Source organism: Canis lupus, chromosome 6 (assembly GCF_048164855.1).
Source record: "Canis lupus baileyi chromosome 6, mCanLup2.hap1, whole genome shotgun sequence".
Classification (NCBI taxonomy): Eukaryota; Metazoa; Chordata; class Mammalia; order Carnivora; family Canidae; genus Canis; species Canis lupus.
The window spans coordinates 24,152,908-24,173,327 of NC_132843.1; the positions used below are offsets into that span (position 1 = coordinate 24,152,908).

General features: G+C 39.7%; 1 protein-coding gene across 3 annotated transcripts in view; it reads right to left on the reverse strand.

The window, feature by feature from the left end:
• Positions 1–20,420, reverse strand: part of GAREM1 (GRB2 associated regulator of MAPK1 subtype 1) — a 201,228-nt gene that overhangs the window by 109,697 nt on the left and 71,111 nt on the right. For 2 of the 3 annotated variants that reach the window (XM_072829157.1, XM_072829156.1), the window contains exon 2: positions 17,930–18,070. In XM_072829157.1, the coding sequence (XP_072685258.1) occupies positions 17,930–18,070 (141 nt within the window). Of the gene's footprint in view, positions 1–16,732; positions 16,873–17,929; positions 18,071–20,420 lie in introns of those variants that run through there. The other variant, XM_072829158.1, reaches the window with a different exon arrangement.

The window sequence follows — 20,420 nt, forward strand, 5'->3', positions numbered from 1 at the left end:
ATATCACGGTTTCTTATTTATAATGTCAAAACTCAACTCTTTCTGGACATGTTTTAACAAAAGGAAATTGTATCTACTTAGGTAAAACTAGGTTCCATTTGTGGGGAGAGGGGATTTCTTTCTACTGCCATGGAATAGACACAGGTATAAATAATGTCAATGGTAGTACCTTGCGATATAGCAGACAAGACTGTGTAGAATTAAAAACCCAAAGCAACATGTTCTTGGGGGAAGGGAGGGTGATAAATCGAAGGGGACAATGGTTAACAGGCACTTCCTGCTGGGCATGTCACTTCCTATTCTCTCTGGCTTAGTTTTCCAGCGAACAACAGAACACACAGGTGCTCATGTCCCTCACCTACCTTCACTCACAGACAAAAGTGGAAAATAGTGCAAAACAAAAAAGTAAGCTTTCTCTCCTAGGGTAACAACTCCTTGATATCACCTTCTGGTTTGGTCAATTTATAAAAAGAAAAAAGACCTTTATTTTTCCCTTCCTGCACATTTTCCCAAGAAGCCCTGACAAGAAACTGTGAAAACATGAATTTTCAGGTCTTCAGGGTAATATCTTTACATGTAAACCACCTGAGAGTAAGACATGTGGAAGATGTCACATAAACAGATGCCCACCAGTATTTCCAGATCACTAAGGTTGGGCACAACGTGCAATCCTCTTTTTCAACCTTCAGAGATACAGGAACCTGGTAATTTTCTATCATCGACTTTAAAACTGATCAGATTTCCTGTCAGTGGTATCCATTTATGGGAAGTCTCTTATATACTTACTTTTGTAAATTAGTTTTCAAGGTCTTATAAAACTGCAGGTTAGGATTTCTAGAAAAATGAACCTGAAAATGATACCCCTGGGATTCACCCTAAATCAACTATGAAAACACTACATTCACGATTGATGGAGAACGTGTTCACAGATTTCATTTTTCTAATACACGGATCTGCTTAAACCCAGTATGTGATTTCAGCTGCTTTCATCAATAACAGAGGTAAGAATGGCCAGTGTTCTCATACATGAAACGCTCCAGCTTCCACTGAAGAATTTGAAGCCAGTGTTCACACTACATATTTCCTCTCAAATGTTTTCAAACATAGTCCTAAGAGACGTAAGACCCATTCAAGTAGATGTTAGAAAGGTGGCCCTCTGCTGACGGTAAAGTGAGGTCACATGGTCATCACTTCCTTTTCTGTGCAGTTGGCCAATTTCGTACAGTGTGTTCAATTATTATGTGCCACTCCGCTTCTTGCTCTGTACAATAATTCAAACACTTCCTTTAATTTGCAGGTTGGCTTTCTAAATATTAATTTATATATTCCTGGATCGGGGTACCTGGGGGACTCCGTGGTTGAGCATCAGCCTTTGGCTCAGGTCATGATCCTACATCAGGCTCCCCACGGAGAGCCTGCTTCTCCCTCTGCCTCTCTGTGTCTCTCATGAATAAATAAATAAGATCTTTGAAAAAAAAATATGTTCTTAGATCAATGACTTAACTCTCCTCCTCCCCTGCAGGTGGTATTTTCCTTGTTTGCATATGCCTATATGATAATGTCCCACCCTCCAGCTTAAACCGAACTGATTAATATAATACTGACCTTATGCTAGGCCCTTTCTTACATTCAAGCAAAACAATATAGCTCCAACAAAAGTAAACTAACATTAGTTTTAAGCAATACCTCTAGAAATATATATAGCTGTATATATGTAGATGTATGTAAGGGAAGATGGAAAATGATGAAAGGCATAAGGAAAATGAATGATTCTAAAAATAAGAATGTTTGTAAAATATGTGCCTTTGAGAACAAGTCTAAATGGTAAATAAGACATGTGAAAATCTAATACTCATTTATGTACTCATTTATTCAACCAGTTAAACGTTTACTATGTACCTGGTGCACCGCGAGGGGCTACAAGGAATGCAAAGATAAATGAACTATATGCAAGAGTTTATAATAAGGCAGCAGATAACTGTAAAGGGCGTTTTACATACTTAGGTCCCAGACATGGTTTCAATAAAGTGCTCCAAGGCTTAGAAGGAGAAAAAGCCCTTCCAACAATGGCATTTGAGGTGAGGCATTTAGAATGGCTTTAAGATCAGGATCATTTATTCCTAGCCCAAAAGACATCCACTTTTCCTAAAGAAGGAGCTAATAAGCTTAAGAAAAAAACAGGAAAATCTAGATCTACTAAAAGTAATGCTTTGCAAAAGGATAGTTTATTACAGTTCCCCAACTCTAAAACCCATGGCACATCACATTTCCCCCTGAGTCTGCATACTTGAAAGAACAATGCTTAAGGCTAGTGGGATTGCAAATCCTAAACTATATGGGTTTTTTCCACAGGGTTGTCTAAGTTTGGGGAGGCTTCCTAATCTTACTCATTCGGGCCAGTTATACTGAGTCAGGAATCACTTGAGAAACCCAATCCATTCAAAAGCTGCCAAGTGGAGTAATCTTTTCCTTCTCATGTAGGTACAGTATTATCATGTTACATACCTTGCCTATCCTTATAGGCAGTCAAACTGGAAATCATTTCATTAAAGACAATGGTTAGATCCAGTGATTTGGAATTGATTCTAACATCGAATAGACTTTAAAAAGACAATGGTACATGCCTGGCTCTTCAATCCAATGTTTAATGTACTTTGTTCGGAAAATGAGCAAATAGGGCCATCCCAGAATAAGAACTGCCACAATCACCACTGTGTAGCCATACGTGGATTGCCAGGAACCTTAATTTCTAACAGGGGTCTATATGTGCTTCATGGAATTTGAAAAAAACCCTGGAAAATGATCTTAAGAAACTATCTCATCATACCTCACCATGTTTAGACAAATGGCTGAATTAAATATACGGTACAAAATAATCAGGGTATCTCAAAACAGGTATTTGGAGGAAATCTATAAATAAGATTCTTCACATAAAGGTGGGAGGGACATTTTAAGTACTAAAACAGTCTGGGCAGCCCCAGTGGCTCAGCAGTTTAGAGCCACCTTCAGCCTAGGGCCTGATCCTGGAGACCTGGGATCGAGTCTCATGTCAGGCTCCCTGCATGGAGCCTGCTTCTCCCTCTACCTGTGTCTCTCATGAAAAAATAAAAATCTTTAAAAAAAAAACAAATAAATATTAAAACAGTCTATACGTAACATTTTAACATGTTTTCACATGCCAACAAAGAATCACTGTCTTACTGAATAATGGACGTGTTGACATTTCCAGGCTTAACCATCTTCATTTGGATCAAGCAAAGATCTTGTGCAATGGAAACAACAATGTGTTCAGGATGCTTCCATGTACTATTTTGCAAAAATTACATTTTCCACTTGGTTATTTCTAGCATATTAGAAACTATGTATTATTATAACTTAATCTTATACTTGACCACTAAATTCTGGCATTAATTATAATCTTTGGTTCAGTTGATTTACTTGAATTTTCTAGGGGTCAATCTTAAGATACTTTCCTTTCCTTTCCAAAATTTGTTATCTTACTTTTTTGTCTAACTATATCAACCACAAAGTAACAGCAACAGCAGCAGAGACTAATTACTGAGAGACAACACTCAGGATATGCTAGATGCTCTTCTAAACTTGTTAGCTACATATATGCTCATTTCAGCCTAGTAGTAAGTAAATGAGATAGGTATTATTATCCCTATTTTATAAATGAGGCACAGAAAGGTTAGGTAACCTATATAAAAGACCACAAAGCCTCTAAGCAGTTGAGTCAGGTCAACAAATCATCTCTCTACATGGTCATTTTGGTATAGTATGCATTCTAGTTGGGGGGGAAATTCAAGTTGTCAGGCCACTGCTATGAACTGAACACACGCCCCCTGCCAAATCCATACACTGAAATCCTCAAGCCCAACGTGATGGTATCAGAAAGTAGGGCCTTTGGCAGGTGCTTAGGTCATGAGGGTGGGGCCCTCACGAATGGCATTAGTGCTCTTCCAAGAGATCCCACAGAGCTCCCTAGTCCCCCATGTGCAGACACAGCGACCAAGATGGCACAAGGATCTCAGACTTCTCAGCCTCCAGACTGTGAGAAACAAATTTCCATTGTCGATAAGCCACACAGTGTGTGCTATTTTGTTACAGCAGCCTCGAGCGACTTAGACAGCCACAAAAGAGTAAATGCGAAAGTGAAAATCGTCTTATCCCTGATTCCAGTTGCTATTGTTTGCCACAAGGAAGGAGGTGATAAGCTTGAGTCGGCCAGGAATCACGGAGCTGAGCCAGGGTGGTTCCTGCCACCTCGACATCTTGGAGCCCATGTCATTCAAGGTCTAGTGTTACTACTGAGTCATATTGTGGCACTATCTGGCTGGTCAAGCATGAAGACAGGTGTCCAGGGATGACTGGACATCAGCAGCAAGAGTGGGTACCTTTCTGCCACATAGTAACATGCTCCGAGGGGATGACAAAACTCACCAGGAACAAAGAGAAGATAATTCCTTAATAGTTCCAGCAACGGGTAAAATGCATCATCTGACTTTCCCTGTATCACTTTACAAAAGGGACTACTCACTCACTATAGAACAATGTGTGTATGTGTGTTAATTCAGGAGACGGCAGGACTAAAGTGAAGTCATATATGCCAGAAATTCTGTGGTTCAGTTTAAATGTCTTTATTCTTTCAGTTTCCAGTTGTCTGCCCTACTAATCCAGCCAGACATGGGTTCTGCTCAAATAAAAAGATTGCCCTTTCCCTAGCCAGTTTATACCTTGGAAAACACAGACCATTCCGCATGATGCTCCAACGGGAGAGAGGAGGAACAAAAAGCCCTTGGACTTGTGAGCTTTTTCTGCTAGACAAGCAGAAGAATGAGACTAGATAAGTAGAAGAATAGCAGGTAGGTCGTATGGCTGACAAGCAGCTTTGTTAAATGTAAAGGAAAGATAAAAACACCAAAAGAACAATTACAGCCTTAATCAAAATGCTTTCTCATACCTGAGATTATATCCTCTTCATGATTCACCCAGCCTGCCCCTGAGAGACTTCAGAGCAGTCCCAAAGAACAATGGAATGTATTATTTGCTATTTTCCGCCTTCCTTATGCAATTTGCTAGTCACAAAGGGCCACCCCCACTTGCTGCCAAAGAGTTATCTCTAAAACACAAATATAATATCATGGGAGTGAGCTCACTGCTGACAAGACACAATCCAAACCCAGAAGGTTCATAAGAACTTTGTGATCTGGCTGCTGTGGCAGGATGTAGGTTGAGTACTTAGGCTTTACAGTTTGATGACTTTGGTTTTGAATCTCGACTTCATCTACTGATTGTAGGACTTTGGCTAAGATCCCAAAGACATGGTTTCCTTATCTAGAAGGGTATAGTTTCTATGATTAAACAGGACAATGTGCTGGCCTGGTGACCACACAGTAGGTGCCTCTGAGAGCTCACTGTTGTGGGTCTTAAATGCCACAACACGTAACACTCCCTCCTTCCAGTTGTCTCTCCATTCTCTGCCCCATTGCCCAGCGTCTAGTAGGTATTGAGTTATTCAGTCAATATCCAAAAGTTTCCACAGACCTTCCTAGATTTGAACTGCCTCTTTGTGGCCAGAACTTAAAAAAAAAAAAAAAATGCTTCTGTTAAAATGTTGAGAAGGGAAAAGATCTAGCAGTAAAAGATAAATGGTGATACGTTTCCATTTAGTAGGTTCTGGGAGGGGGCCCCCCAGATCCCCAGATCTTGACCCCATACAGCTACACTATGTTAAATTCTTATTTTCAACAGCATTTTAAGCACCATACATTCTGTGGATGTATACTGCAATCTGAAGCAGGAAGACCAGGTTTTACAATGTTGTTTTAATTCTTCTGAAATCTGTTCATGCTAGGCATTTACAGATATGCCCCTTTTTAATATAAAGCCAGAAGGAAAGAGCCAGGGTAGTGGTGGAGGATAAACAAAGCTTTGCAACTCAAGGGATTGCTCTTTTGCTGCCCCCTGAATTTTTCTGCCATGACACACATGGTTGCTGTCGGTCTCATGCACTGTGTGCAGAAAGTCATGTCTATTCACAAACTGTTTAACATGTTTTGTTTTGTTTTGTTTTGTTTTTTTTAAAGTCTGGGCAACAGCTTGTTATGTTTTAGAAATTAACTCTGACACTGGCTTTCTAGACGATGTCCGTCTGGCAGCCTCTATATAAAAAGTGAGAATTTTTGATAATGAAGCATAAAACTGATTACTAGTAATAATATTAATTTCTGGGTTTCTCCATGTTGACACCACGGATACTTTGGGCTAGAGAGCTTTGTTGTGGCAGCTGTCCTGTGCATTGCAGGAGGCTCAGCAGCATCCTCAGTTTCTGCCCACAGATTACAGAAGCTTCCCTGCTCTCATTATGACAACCAAACGTGTCTTTAGACATTGCCAAATGTCCTGGGGATGGAGAGGTGGGTGCAAACTCCCAACTTGGTTGAGCAACTTACTTGCTCAAACTTGGTTGAGAACCACTGGTCTATGTTAAAGAAGGAAAACAATCTTTTGTTTTCTTAAAGAAGTAATAGAGTTATTAAGAACTGTGATAAATTCCGGGGCTTCTGGGTGGTGCAGTCAGCTAAGCACCTGAATCTTGGTTTCAGCTCAGATCCTGATTTCAGGGTTGTGAGACTGAGTCTGCATCAGGCTCGATGCTTAGTACAGAGCCTGCTTCAAATTCTCTCTCTCTGCCCCTCTGGCTCATGCTTTCTCTCTCTGTCTCTCTCTCAAATAAATAAAATAAATCTTTTTTAAAAATGTGATAAATTCCATAATAGATGTTTTGATCTTAACAATTCCTTTTGAATGAAGGAAATAATTGCCAAAGATAGGCAAAACTATTATATCTTTACAGCATCAATCTTTCCAGGCTGAGATTTTTGTACATCTTTTTTTTTTTTTTTCCTATCTGACCTCTTACTCCAAACATACTTTTCTGTGGAATTATCTCTGATGTGCCTGGCATCATAACCAAATCAGGGGCACCTGGGTGGCTCAGTTAGCTAACCGTCTGCCTTCAGCTAGTGTTATGATCTCAGGGTCCTGGGACCAAGCCCTGCATTGGGCTCCCTGCTCAGTGGGGAGCCTGTTTGTCCTTCCCTCTGCCTCTCCCCTGCTTGTGAGTGCTCTTTCTCTTTCTCAAATAAATAAAACCTTAAAAAAAAAAAAAAAACTAAACTGAAAACTGTAAGGATAAGAACATTCTTCCCAATCTGGAAGCCCAGCACCTGAGATGATGAGAAACTTCTTTTAGAAGGGCCCTAAATCTTTACTTTCCAACTTTATTTAGTTTGAGGAAGGACTTGAAAGACTTTTTGTTGTTGCTGCCAACATTTATTTTAAGGGAAAAGAGTGGTTTTAGCAAAAAAACAAAAAAAAAAAAAAGAGAAATAAATTAAAACCATTAGGAAAAAGTGTGCATGACCACTTTAAACTAGGAGGTTAAAAAAAAAAGTCTATTTCCTTAGAGATTGGACCAAAAAAAAAAAAAATCTCAGAATTATGTTTTTCCTTTTCATCTTGTTCCCTACATCTAGGTATCAACTTTTAGCTCATCAGCATTTCCCCCAGCCTAGCTCAGGGCTTCATTATCTTTCATCAGGTCTATTTCAACAACTTCCTTATCTGGTTTCTCTCACCTTCTCATCCTTCCTTCTGAATCAGTGGGGAAGGTGACAGAGCATGGGGGGAGGCAACCTCAGGTAATTGTCTAGAAACAGATTCTGTGAGTGCTCTCCAGGCAAAGAGATGACAGCTCCCAATATCCACCCTAGAACTCAAACTCCTTCACCATTTGTTCTAACTTTGTTTCCTAAATGCCCCTTTCCCTTCTTCCCACAAAGCACTGATACTACTTTCACTATTGCCTACAATCCAAACCTTCATCCAGGCTGGTACTGTTGAGAGTGCCCTTTCCTCCCACGTTCACTTAAGGCCCTCACCTAACACTCTCAGCATGGATCCCCCCCTTATCCATTTGTCTGCATCTCTCTTAGCAATTATTTACTGGCTTCTTATGGCCATATAGGGGTTTAGCGCTACTTCTGCCTATTCCAAGGTACTATGACACTGGACCAGTTCTCTGGCATTTTCTGTCAACCTGCTGAAAAAAAATCTGTCCTTTAAAGATGAATCAATTTCAGTTAGGTCAAAAATATTTAGTCGAGCCCTTAAGTTTTTTCAGGCTTATGATATAACAGGACTACCCTCAAGGAGCCTTCAGCAGAGGGAAGAAGAGCAAGATGAAAACACTCAGGCACAAACTATTATAGGGATTCCAAAGTATAAGGAAGAGGAAGATCCTTGTCTATATACATGGTGTGGAAAATTAGGAAAAGCTTCTTGAGGAAGGTGGTTTTTGAGGTAGGATTTCATAGTTGGGTGGTGACTCTAATGTATGAGCCATCCAAATACTACAAATAGTAGAGGGTAAGGCCACGCAGGCGGGGTCTGAGGAACAACAAACAGCCCAGGGGAGTTGGGGGTCTACTGGACAGCGACGCCCTTAGTCCAATGGACACCAGGCCTCAGAAAGGCTCTGCATCAGACAAGAGTCTGCACTCATGTGGAGACAGGTCTGGAAAGTCCTGGCCAGTGGTCAAGTAACAGAGCCATAATGGGGGGAAAATAACCTGATGGTAGCACCAAGATTGACAGGAGGAGAAGAGGCTCTTGGATCTTCAGAGCAGGTGAGACCCAGTGAGGGTAGCTGGGAAAGGCCAGCAGCTTTGACAGGGACTGTGGAGACAGCATCAACAAGACGTGGCACACAATTACTTTAGGGGTAAAGAGGTGGATGAGAGCTAAAACTCCCACCCAAGGTGACTAGCTTTATTGCTAAAAGTAAGAAAGCTAAGATGATGAAATGGAATGAGGAATTGCAAGGAAGAACATAATTGCCACTGAGTATTAAACTCACAGAGTGCCAAGACAGGAGAGGAGACACAGAGTATTTCAAAAGTCTATGTGCCCACAGCATTTCAGTCACCTACGATGATTTCTAACATCTAGAAAATAAAAGCTTTGTGTTTATTTTGCTTGTCTCACACGCTCTCATTGGCTTGACTCACTCTTGGGGACAAACCCGAGGATGTTCTGTAAACCAGTCCTAACAAGCTGGAGGCCCCCATAATGTATACTTCACTGAAAACACATATCGATGTGTCTGAATCATCTCTCCTCTAGCCCTAAATATCAGAAAAGTCGGCCTGGTCCATGTGGTTCATTGTTTTTCTGTGTAGAGTACACCTGACAACTTCCCAGATGGGGAAGCAGTCTAACAGAAGGCCAGCACACAACTTCATGGAGAGTGAGTCACAAAGGTAAGTGGTTCTAGTTCTAAGCAGCAGAGTGGAGTGACTTCAGGAAGTTTTACCAGAATTACAATCAGTTTGGGAACACAGGATTAAGTCTGTTTTCTGCAAAGGAAAAAAACAAAAAAACAAAAACAAACAAAAAAACCTCAAACCAATTCCTAAAAGCTGACAAGGAATCTTTCAAAAGGTCACCTTTTAAAAAAAATTTGCACTCATTTAGAGGTACAAATCCAACATGGAAATCAAATTATGAAGTGAGACAAGCCCATCCCCGCCCATGCTATAAACACTCCATTAACAGTGTGGTTTCAGGCAGCTTGTTCAAACTTTCCACCTGATGTTAATCGCATTATCTCATAGGTTAAATTATACTTGAACTGGAGCTATCCCATTCAAGTACCAACTTTCCATTCAGTACCAACATACAAGAAGAAAAGATCTAGGAAAGAGCAGCCCAAGAGGTTTTTTTTTTTTTTCTTTTAAAAAGATTAAATAAAGACAGCAAGAACAAGTTGGGGGGCAGGAGGCAGAAGCAGACTTCCTATTGAACAGGGACCTGGACGCCAGACTCAGGGCTCTATCCCAGGACCCTGAGATCATGACTTGAGCCAAAGTCAGATACTTAACCGACTGAACCATCCAGGCATCCCCCAGTGCCCCCCCACCCCCACCCTCCGGCTGCCCAGGAATTTCTAAAACACCATCCCTGTTTTGTGCCTGAGTTCTTATATTTTTGATCCTAGATTTTCTACTTGTAGAGTCCGTATAGATTTACAAAAAGAGTTAAACAGGCTGAAATGTGAAAATGGCAATCGAGGGATTCTCAAGGTTTTACTAAAGTCATTTACTAGCATTAATAGATCAAGAGAAGCCACATGGTATGACACCAAATACCTCTCTGCTGAATTTGCTCACACATTCCCCGTTTCCCTATCTCCCGTAGGCTCTTATTTTAAGGAGAAACTAAGAAAAAAAATGTTTCCTTTCTTCCTCAAATCTTACACACACCCCGTTAACCCTTTTACTTAAATCACTACCACCAACTTGGACACCCCCTGGAAACTGGCCCCTGTCAAGAGCAATCAAGTCTCCTTAGGAAGCCACTAGCTGGATGGCGCTACATGCTGTGAAAATGGAATCCTTTCTTCCCAAGTTCACCTTTCATGGGGCTGTTTCCACAAACACTCAACACCAGAACAAAACCACCCAGTGAAGGGTGAACTTTCACCCCTACAGAAATTATCCAGGACTATAAATAAAACTCAAGGATGGAGGCAGAGTGGTTTGGTGAGAATACCACTTAAGAGTTTTATATGACAATTAACTTTGCTACTGGTTGGTTGGTCACAGTCCTTTGTATTACAAAAATTTTTAAACACAGAAAGTTAGGGTAATGAACACTCCATTCACTCTTCCCCAAAATTGAACAGCTTCAACAGCTTGTCTTATATTCATCTATTTTTATGTTTGTTTTAGCTGAAGTGTTTTATAAATTATAATCACATTTTCCCCTAAGTAATTCAGTATGTACCTCTAAAACACAAAGCCATCTTCCTCATATCTATAAAACTAGCATCACCTCTAACAAAATCGAAATAATTTCCTAATATCATCTCATCATGAGAGTCATTCCTATATTTCCTGAGGTTATTGTTCTTAAGCACTGAGAACTGAGACTAGAAAGCTACACCAAAGGTTGATGACAACCCTTGAGTCATCCTTTCTCTCGCAGGTAGGTGATTATCATTGCTTGGAATTCAAGTGGAAGGGTAAATGCCCAAATGTAGAAGATACATCCACCCAAGCTCCGACTATAAACCTATGTCATTAACAGCTACAACAATAACTTCATGAAGTAAAGAAGTGGAATGAAAGACAGAACAAATGCCTTTCAAGGGAAAAAAAAATGACAAGGACAATTTCCCAGACCCTAGGCTATTACATTACTTAAATAGTCTCCCCCTCTTTTCTCTTCTGAATCACTCCCCCTAGCCTAGAAAGATTCTTCAGACTCCGTTATTCTTAAAAGTGAGTATTAAAAACTTTTGACTCTTATATCCTTTCTCTTGGATTCTCTTTAATATCCTCTCTTGGATTCTTTTTAATATGTCTTAACAAGAGTCATTGTCCTTTGCTTGCTCTTACCTTCCACTCATTTTTATACTACCCCTTCTGTTATCTACTTGCCTTGCTTTTATTCACTGACCACCCACCCACACACACATCCCTACACACCCCCACACCCCCCATGGAGACTGACAATTTCCTTATCCACACTCACAACATGCTTCCCCCAGGCCTCACCCTCCCCGCTCCCAGCAGGCTCTCATGCATTGCCCTCTCCAAGTCCACAGGGCTCCTGGGAAAGCTCTTCTGCCTTTGCTTCTTCCTGCAAATTTATTCAGAGATGGAAATGTTACCTGTTTGCAGATGACTTATAAATCTGGAAAAGGTCAAGATAAACATATATTTACTTAATTTTCCCCTAGAGTCAGAATACAAGTGGGGAGTTGCGTGTGAAAGGGGAGGAAAATGAAAGAGCGTTCTTTGCCTTACTGGTAATTTCTAATGGATCTTTCTTCTGTACAATGGTTAGAAAGCCTTATGTGTGGAGAGTGCTTTCTAGCACTTTCCAGGCAATGGCAGTGAGGGAAGCAGGTGTATCTTGGGTTCAAATCACACTTCCTAGCTGTGTAATATTACAAGATACTTAACATCTTTCAACCTCAATTTTTGCTTGTGAAAAATGGGATGAGAATAGAACCATTTCCTGGGTTTGTTGTGAAAGTTACACAAAGAAATAAAATGCTGAGCTAACAAAGTGCTAGATAATAATTAGCACTAAGTAAATTTTAGTGATTGCTGTGACCTAAAGGTTCAATTACAAAAAATGGTTATTTCTTAAGTATCTCACATTTATCACTGGCAAAATTGGCTGGCTTATGTTCCTTGGCATATTCTGTTAGTCCATAGGGCTTTTTGAAAGAAAGTTTGGTCACTGCCATTTTAACACATAAACTTTATCTCACATAACATGGAAAGTACACAAAGTGTTGTTCAATGCTAGTGCTTACTTTTGTAAACAGATGATTCATGCTAATTAAACTTGCAACCCAAGAGAACAAAATTAGCTTGTTTCGACATTTCCTTTTGTTCAGTAATTATACTTCAAGGTTAAGTAGATACCACATTACGAGAATTTTGCCTGAGAGACAGAATGCACACCCACATTTTTAAAACCAGGCGCTGCTGACAGAAATCCAGTGTTTGCTGAACAAGAGCCCTGTAGACTTCATAAGCAAATCTTCCACTAACCTTGTGCTCTTATTTCTGTACATATTGTAGCTAGTAGGGAAGTATTAAGATCAGTTTTGCTTGTTATAGATTCACCAGATTTGCAGGAGGATGAGAATTTAAAAATAGAAGCCAAACGTGGCAGCAGTTTCTCTCTGATGCTTACGTTCAAGAACCAATCTGTTCACCCATGATGACAGGGGAGCGTTCCATCAAATGATTTAAATTTTCATAAACCCAGAATTCTCCTACTTCTCAAATGGGTGTGGACCTAAGACATACATCACATTCTGATCCATTTGGTTTCTCCAAGTTTTGTCTTTACAGACTACTATTTGGGGCTGGCTTTCATGAGAGAAGTGGTAACGAGGAGGTACCACTGATTAGTGCTCATTATGTGCCAGGCAAGGTGTTGAATCACTGACACAAGTTAGGTCACAAGGAATCTTCATGACATTTCCTAAGTAAATCTCCTTTGCATAGATTGGAAATGCAGAGCTTTGGGAGGTAAATGAAATTCCAGAGGCAATGGCATATCCAGGTTTTTGTGGAACCTAACATGTACAATAGTTTTAAAGGCAAAAAAAAAAGTCAGATTGTGAGTACTAAATTTAGTTTAATGTTCTAGGAGAGGTCAGCATAAATAAGGAATCCTAAGGTACAGTTTCAGCAGTAACCACCTAGTGTCTGCCTGACAGACCAGTCAAGCTGCAGAGACAAAGGAATCTGAAGAAGAGAAACGTGATTTGTAAAGTGAAAATCATCTTTACAAAATCTTGGCTATAATGAAGTTGCACTCGGCTTTAAAAAAAAAATTTAGGGATCCCTGGGTGGCTCAACGGTTTAGCACCTGCCTTTGGCCCAGGGAATGATCCTGGAGACCCAGGATGGTGTCCCGCGTTGGGATCCCTACGTGGAGCCTGCTTCTCCCTCTGCCTGTGTCTCTGCCTCTCTCTCTCTCTCTCTCTCTCTCTCTGTGTCTCTCATGAATAAATAAAATCTTTAAAAAAATAATTTTTAAAAATTTATTTTAAAAATTATATTTATTTATTTATTTGACTAAAAAAACTTTTTAAATAAACTTGTTTTTTGGTTTACTATGTTAGGAGAGATAAGGAGTGGGGAAGGAGGAAACACATGCAGGGTGAATGAGAAGTTTTTGTTTTTGTTTTTGAAGTGCTAAGCAGTAATTTACATGGTCTGAGTATGCAGAATGCAAAAAAATTCTGAGTTCTGCATTGTATGTTCCTTAGGAAATCTTTGCCCTTTTGGACACAGTGAGAAGTCAGAAAGTTTAGATACAATTTATTTGTGATGTCCTTTGAATAAAATTTGTATGAAAGCAGCAATCACTTTTCTAAACACTATGCCAATTTTTTTTTTGAGTGGTTTCTCTGCTGTTAGCAAAATATGTGATGCTGACTGAACACATTCTCTCCCCTAGAATCAATTGTTTGTTACACCAAGAAAACTCTTTCTTATCCAAAATGAAAAAGTGATTTTGCCAGAATGAGGGAGATTTTTATTTTTTTTCCAAAGCACATCTAGTAATTTTAGAATTCAGAATTGAGGCAACTCTTATTACCATTGTGTCAGAACACAGCTCTGATAAGTTCAAAGCATATTTTTCTTTTCTCAAAATTTTATGCCATTATTTCTTTTCATATGAGGAATTTCATGAAATTTTATGAAAATTTCTGATGAAGGGCACTCTGAATTATGAGTTCCTAAAAATGCAGAGTTTTATTATATGCCAGAATGTGTGTGAACAGAGCTGCATCTGGCTGCCCAGGCTGTGCACTGCCCAACTCTAAGGGACACTATTTACACAAAGTGAGGAGCGTTGCCTGTAGCAAGACAGTGCAGGGCCCCCCAGCTGCAAGAGTAAACTGACAGAGAGAATGGTTGCTACCTTGGCCAGAAAAGAAGGACAACGTGCTTGGAAAATGAAGGGGGTATGTCACAGAGATACATGGGCCAGCTGGACCCAAATGGCTAAATGTGGGGCAATGAAAACATCAAAATATATAAGGGACAGGAATATATTATGACCCACTGAATGAAATAGGAATCCGTAATTCAGTAACAGGTAAATAAATAAATAAATAAATAAATAAATAAATAAATAAATAAGAAAAGCTCTGCTTCCAGTAGAAAGACAACAAATAGAAGCAGCAATAGTGGGGTTTGGTTAGAAATGGGTCGTTCTGTCACTTTCATGGTAAAAACCCAATCAGATAGAAATCAAGAACTACACAAGGATGGAGGTGGGGAGATTTAGAGAAGGATTATTCCTACTCTGAAATGTCCTACTCTTCACAAATGGGATTTGTGCCCTTAGAAGAGAGAGAGAGACAGTGGAATTCTCACTCCACCAAGTGAGCACACAACGAGACGACCACCACCTGGAAACCTGGCAGCCATCATCACCAGACACCGGATTGTTCCTGCCTCCAGAACTCTGAGAAATGAACTGTTTATCACCTCCTCCATCCACGGTATTTGTTACAGCAGCGTGAAAATAAGACAGTCCTCTATTTCAAGGGTTTTTTTTCCCCTTTAAGATATTTTCTTTCCTTTCATGAAGTGGTTGGTCTAATCTAAAAGTTCATGTTTTCTTTTTAGTCTTGAGACCTCAACTTGTCATTTAAAATAAGTATCATCTTTTAAAAATTTTTAAAAATTTTAATTCCAGAGTAGTTAACATACAATGTTATATTAGTTTCAGGTGTACAATACAGTGATTCACCACTTCCATACAACACCCAGTGCTCATCATGACAAGTGCACTCCTTAATCCCCCTCACCTGCTTAACCCATCCCCTCACTCATCTCCCCTCTGGTGCCCTATTTCCCAGTTAAGTGTACCATCATCTTCCTTACAAAGAGTAAGCCGTTGAACATCCCACTTCTTTCTTCCTAGTGGAAGTTGAATGGCTGTTAGTAAGAAATGTTCAAAATAATAAAATATGTACAAATACCTGGGGAAATCTTTTCTTCTGACAATGTGTATGCCCATCCCAGGAAAGTGGGTCCCACCCCTGGCTGCATAATTTAACTACATAATTTAACATCCTTATTAGCCCATCCTTAAGCTGACACTCAAGACCAATTAGAGCAGAATCTCTGGAGATGGGATCTGGGGACTAGTTATTTTTAAAGCTCTCTAGGAGATTCTAGTGTGTAGCTAAGATTGAGATTCCTAGATCAAGAATCTATGGCAATAAAGAATTATATCTTTTGTCTACAGATCTAAAGGATTCACAAGGGTTTTTTAGAATTGGTCTCACTGCCTTAACTATAGAGAACAAACAGATTTTTAACTACAGAGAACACAGATGGTTATCAGAAGGGAGGCGGGGAGGGGGGTGGGGTGAAGTAGGTGAAGAGGATTAAGAGGACACTTACCATGATGAGCACTGAGTAATGTATGGAATTGCTGAATAACTATATTGTACACTTGGAACTAACATAACACTGTATATTAGCTATGTTGCAATTAAAATTTTTTAAAAAGTTAAAAACGAATTGGTCTCACTTGTTGAGGAATGTACAGTCCCAACTGGTGAGTGGATGTGTATCTCCAGGAAAAGGTAACTGAACAAAGACTGGGGCCTGTACCAAAGGAATGTGAGACACAATAAATACGTACAGAGACCACACAGGGACAGCAGGGATGCAAGGATAGGCCCTGATAACAGCAAGGCTGAGGAAGGCCACTCTAGCTGGGGAATGGCGTAAATGGAAAAGTATCCAGTATGTCCAGGAAACAGCGAGGCGACCAATCTAGAACAGCAAGGCAACCAATCTAGCTAGATGGAAGGTTCACTCTTCAGAGTGGAAAAGGTAAGTTTGGAGAAGCAGACTAGAACTTTAAGAAACAAGCCAAGGAGTCTGGTGGCAGTGTGGAGACTCCAAGGAGATTTAAGTAAAGGACCAAATGAAACCATTTTGCTGGGAAGACTGCATTGATTAAAAAATTCAATGTGCTACAAGAATACGGCACAATAGGTAAAACTGCCTGTGTGATGAAGCACAGTTTTATACTTTTCTCATCAGTTTTCCACAAGAAACAGGGACTGGGAGTTTGGGCCTCATAAAAATAGCACGGATCTCACCTGTCATGGGACCCTTGGCAGGAGAGACTGGACAGGCCAGAAGGTCTCTGTCCCTTTGGCCTGACTCCCAACCTCACATTCAGCAGCTTTCATTCCTCGTTTTTCCATGAAGGCTACTCCTATGGTCAGCAAATGTAATCCTAGGGGACAAAGTTTCAGGCTAGAGAAATTCTTTCTTACAATTTTTTTTAAGTAAGAATTTTTGAGAAGCTGAGTGATCTTGAGGACATACTGGCAATTGAAGGCTGTCCTACAAATCAAAAAGCGGGCTAAACTATTCATTTATTCAAAAAATATTGAACCTTACCATTTGCTGCCATTCTAGCCAGTGGGACCACAGCAAGGTCCCTTTTCCTGATAGGCAACTCTCTAGGTGTTATAAAGGTTTCACTGAGAAACATAATGGCAGTTGAGGGCTGTAAAACTTATAAGTAATTGGTTAAAGCATTCTCCTACAGAATTAGAAAAACTGACCAATTATGGAGAAAAAAAATCAAGATCCTTTACATAATGATATAAGTATAGGATAACATGGTTGGGTTTTTTTTTTTTTTTAATTGCATTTATAAGACAGCACAATTGAAAATGTATTCAAACCACTAGAAGTATCCTGAACTCCCAGACAGTGCAGGCACCCAGAACATACTCAGTAAAAGTCAGTTTCACTGAATGGCATTCAAAGTTGAGGCAAAACGGCTGCTCTCACCCTGATTTAACTAAAGCAGTGAGAGCACCTCAGCTGCCTGTATTCCAAATGCATTGTGGCAAAGGGGGACACGGCCAGGAATCTGAGCTTCCAATATATTTTTAAAGCCAGACCACAGCGCTCATATGTGAAATGGCACCTTGTAAAACCATTCACAAAAGCAAAATCCGAGTTATGTCCAGGATTATTTGGAGACTGTAGCTCAGATATCAACTGCCGTCCCAAGACTACAGAGACTTTCTTTGTATTTGTTAAATATTCATTTTATTAATATCTGGTAAGAATCTACATGTAACTACATGCATTAATTAAAAATACCTATGACAAAACAAAACTTTCACTGATAGATAAAATAACTACAAAAAAAGTGTTTGGTTCTTTTTCTAAGTCATCGTACTCTGGTTTATAGACAAGTCCTATTTTCTCACCATGGAGAAAAAGATTTGCATTTTTGCTCCTCTGCCTCTCTTGCCCCTTGAGGGGAGTTTTACCTGCATAATGTACTGGAATCTCTATCTTTGGTCCAATGACATAGTGCCCCTCCTCCAGGCTGTGGGCAGTGATGGTGGTCCACTGACGGCACGAGTGAATCAGAAGGTACTCGTTTTCCCGCAGCCCTTCTATGCATTCTCCTAGAAAAGATAATTTTGCATAAGAAACTTAGAATCAGCATCTGCTTGCTCCATATTCTGCAATAAAAATTTCGTTAGTTAAAATGTCCCTAATGCAGAAACTGATAGTTCATCCCAAGAGGACACAAGCTTGCTTCTGAATTAGCACTAGAAAGGCATTCTACAAGTTGACAGTTGCACACAGGATTCCATAAAAGTGTTTCCCACTTATCCGCAAAGATATTTTCAAAACCTCTTTTAATCCAAATGAATATACTCCAGGATAACAAAACATTTATTAAGTGCCAACAGTATGTTAGGCACTAATCAGAGGCTTTGCGTCTGTTACTTCATGTGACGCAATAATATGAGGCACTTATTGTTGCTTCTTACAGGTGGGAAAAACCAAGGTCAAGAATGTTAAGTGATATGTCTGAGCCCACAGATTTAATAAGCAGGAAAGTGAGGATTCAGGCCTAAGTCAGACAGATTCTAAGGCTTACGCTTTTAATCACTAAAATGCAACTACCAAAAATATATAATAAACCTCTCTGTTGAAACAGTACTTGAAATTAAATGCCAGTATCTCCTTTTAAATTTTGTATATTTTGCCAGTTTTTTCTGGCCCCCTATCAAGCTTCCCAATCAATTAAAAATAATGAAACTTTATAGCATGCAGAGGAAATTATTTTTTTATTTTGCTATTTTCTGAGATACATTTTTAGCATCTGAACCAATGACAAATATATTATTCAAAAGAGAAATTCATCCCCTGAAACTTACAAAAATATATTTTTTAGATGCTGAAACGATCCATCTCATTAGTCCTGGTTTAGTCGTTTTAAATGCTCAAATAATACCTGAATAGGCTAATTTCTTTATACAGAATATAATTAGCCTTTCTTATTTCTGATGTTTATTATATTGCAATAACCAAAAGAGTCAGTGTGTAACAGTGTGTTTTAAAAGGGAATTTATAGTTCACTTAAAAAAAATTCAGTACTTTTGCAATACAAAAAAGCAGAGGAGGCTGTAATGATCAATTTGGTTAACACAATCCATAAGCCATCAAATCTGTTTCCAATCCAGTATGCCCATAATCTTCAAAACAGTATTAAATGCAAGAATATTTTATTTTTGTTGCAGACGATACAACTGGGGAGTGAAGATGAAGGTGGGATGGGAGATCTGGAAGTAGAGGTACCCTAGCAGAAATGAGAGGTCCAATTAACCAGGGGGGGCTTGCCAAACCAGACTCCCCACCCTTCACACTTTGGGAGACCAGGTTCACAAAATCCTCCCAAGGAAGCTTCTGGTACTTATGAGCGCTCCGCATCTCCCTCAAGCATGCAGGAGCAAGAAAGAAAGATCTGGAAAGGCTCCTCCAAAGGAGAAATCATATAGCCTACCCTGAGGCTCCTGACCAGGAGGCAGGAGGGTGGGAAGGGCACATAAACAGCAGGCAGGAGTTATATGCACGGCCCTTGAAGTCAACAGATCTAGTCTAGTCAAAGCTCTGCCTCCCACCACTGTATGATCTCGGGCAGAAACCCCTTCTTTTCATCTGTGAGATGGAATAACAACAGTACCTGCTCCACAGGGTAGTTGTGAAGATACATAGTGACAGTGATGAGAAATGTCATATGATGTTAAGAGGTATCAGGAAACATCAGCTATAAATTTATTAACTCTAAGTTTTTTCTCCCTAGAATTCCATCCTCATATAAACATTGTAATATAGGTCTTATTACCCTCTTAGAGATGAGGAAGTGATCTTTAGGCAGTTACAAAACTTGTCTAACGCTGCAGAGCAGAAACTGACTTTGGGATCCCTCTACGTCTCTTCCTGTTCTTTCAATACCACACTGACTTCTGCCTTGTAAACTGCCAACAATAATCCAAGTAACAAGGAGAAAATGACCCTCAGCAATAAGTCTCACTAAAGGAAGGAGGAAACAGTATCAGAAACAAAAATGAATAAATTATGAATTCATTAGAAAATGAAAGGTGCTATGGGAAAAAGAAAAAAGTAAAGGGTTAAGAGGATCAGGAGTAGTGTACATGAGAAAGAAGAGTAGTCTGCAAGATTGTCCTTTTAAGATATTTTTCATTCATTTATCTCACAAACATTTATCTACTTACTTGTTTAGCTTTTTCTAAAAACAGCTTTATTGATGGAGAACTAGCATACAAAGAACTGCACATACTTAACATGTACATTGAGGAGTGGGCAAAAATGAAAAGAGAGCTTGGTCCCTGCATTCAAGAAGCTGGCATCCTCTTGGTGAGAGATGTTCACAGGTAATCTTATGTAAGGTAGGGCATGATGAGTGCTATGCAAGAGGAATAAGGAATCTGGAGTGGAGACGGG